Source organism: Perkinsus marinus, assembly GCF_000006405.1.
Source record: "Perkinsus marinus ATCC 50983 genomic scaffold scf_1104296940618, whole genome shotgun sequence".
NCBI classification, from domain to species: domain Eukaryota; phylum Perkinsozoa; order Perkinsida; family Perkinsidae; genus Perkinsus; species Perkinsus marinus.
The window spans coordinates 1-1225 of NW_003212802.1; the positions used below are offsets into that span (position 1 = coordinate 1).

The 1225-nt window shown below is 46.5% G+C and overlaps 1 protein-coding gene across 1 annotated transcript; it reads right to left on the reverse strand.

The window, feature by feature from the left end:
- Positions 1-201: 201 nt before the first annotated feature.
- Pmar_PMAR029711 (hypothetical protein) lies at positions 202-795 on the reverse strand (the record flags this gene model as incomplete). The annotated part of the gene is made up of 4 exons (XM_002782020.1): positions 202-367; positions 414-524; positions 573-662; positions 707-795. 4 exons carry the CDS (start codon positions 793-795, stop codon positions 202-204), a joined length of 456 nt encoding a protein of 151 aa, XP_002782066.1.
- Positions 796-1225: the final 430 nt, after the last annotated feature.

Consider the following 1225-nt stretch of genomic DNA (forward strand, 5'->3'; position numbering starts at 1 on the left):
ATTGTAATACTAATGATGAAGCATGATGCAGTGATGCTAGCTGGAATTGCCATTGTGACCTTTTACTGTTCAACTCAACAACATAAGAGTGACACGTATCATGGGGCACGCGAACAACAAATAATAATAATGGACGTTTTTCTGGTGAGAGGTGAGGATTCAAGCCTTTGACCTTCTCGGTTTGATCATTAAATCGTATCATTAGAAATCATTCTCTCCATCGAGTTGCATCTCGATATCGTCCACAATAGTAGACGTTGCTGTGGGTGAACCACTGTCCTTGGTTATTGGTGGTAGCTGTAGTTCCTTCTCGAGCCACGCTTGACGCGACTTTTCGGACACCCCAATGCATAGCATCTTACCGATCCTGAAACGGAGGTTGTGAAAGGAGCATAAGTCGATGATAGACTCACCATTGGAAGCAGTGGAAGAAGCAATGGAATGCAACCAGAACTATACAGCACAATAAGAGGGCGTTGACGACGACGAGGATGATATAGATGGTCGTATTACTGCCTTCAGCTCTGATAAGAAAAAGGTGTGGTACCTAGGTTCGGCTTGAAGGGACTTACTTGGGGGTGGTCAATCCAGCTACCTCCACATCACCTTCGTAGGTGAGGGCTTTTTGTGGAGGGGGAGTGGATATTGGGGGGAGTTGATACCTGAGTGGGAGCGCATGAGGAGAGTAGGGATGATAGGAACTTACCTCAAGTTGAGCTCCTTGGTCTCTTCAAAGTTTCCCCTAACGAGGAGGCTGCAATGAAGCAAGATAAGGAGCAAACGAGAGGTGGTCATGCTAAGCAATAATAGACTACACTGAGAGCAAGAGGCAATTGTAATATTCTCAGAAGAGGTCTTGATGTGAAGAAAAGAGCATAAAAGCACAAACGATCGTAGTAGAGTTGTGATCGAAACGAACGTCGCGAGACGGCGAAATCTCGCTCGCCGATTAATGTTGGCGCTCGCCTGTTTGAGCGCGGGATTCTCCAGTTTTCAGACCTAAGGAGGCCTAGCAGTGGTGGACACCCCGTCGAGGGCTGGGGCCTGATCATAGGCTGAGGCTAGAGATTTTTACCATAGTGAGTCACTGGCACACCTCCATTTAGAAGTTTGACCGACCGTTGTCACTATGAAGTTGTTGTGATCGGAGATGCAAACCCTCCGAATGCAATGCCGAATTATAATGCATGCTTAGATGATACTAAGCACTACTAATACTCTGCAT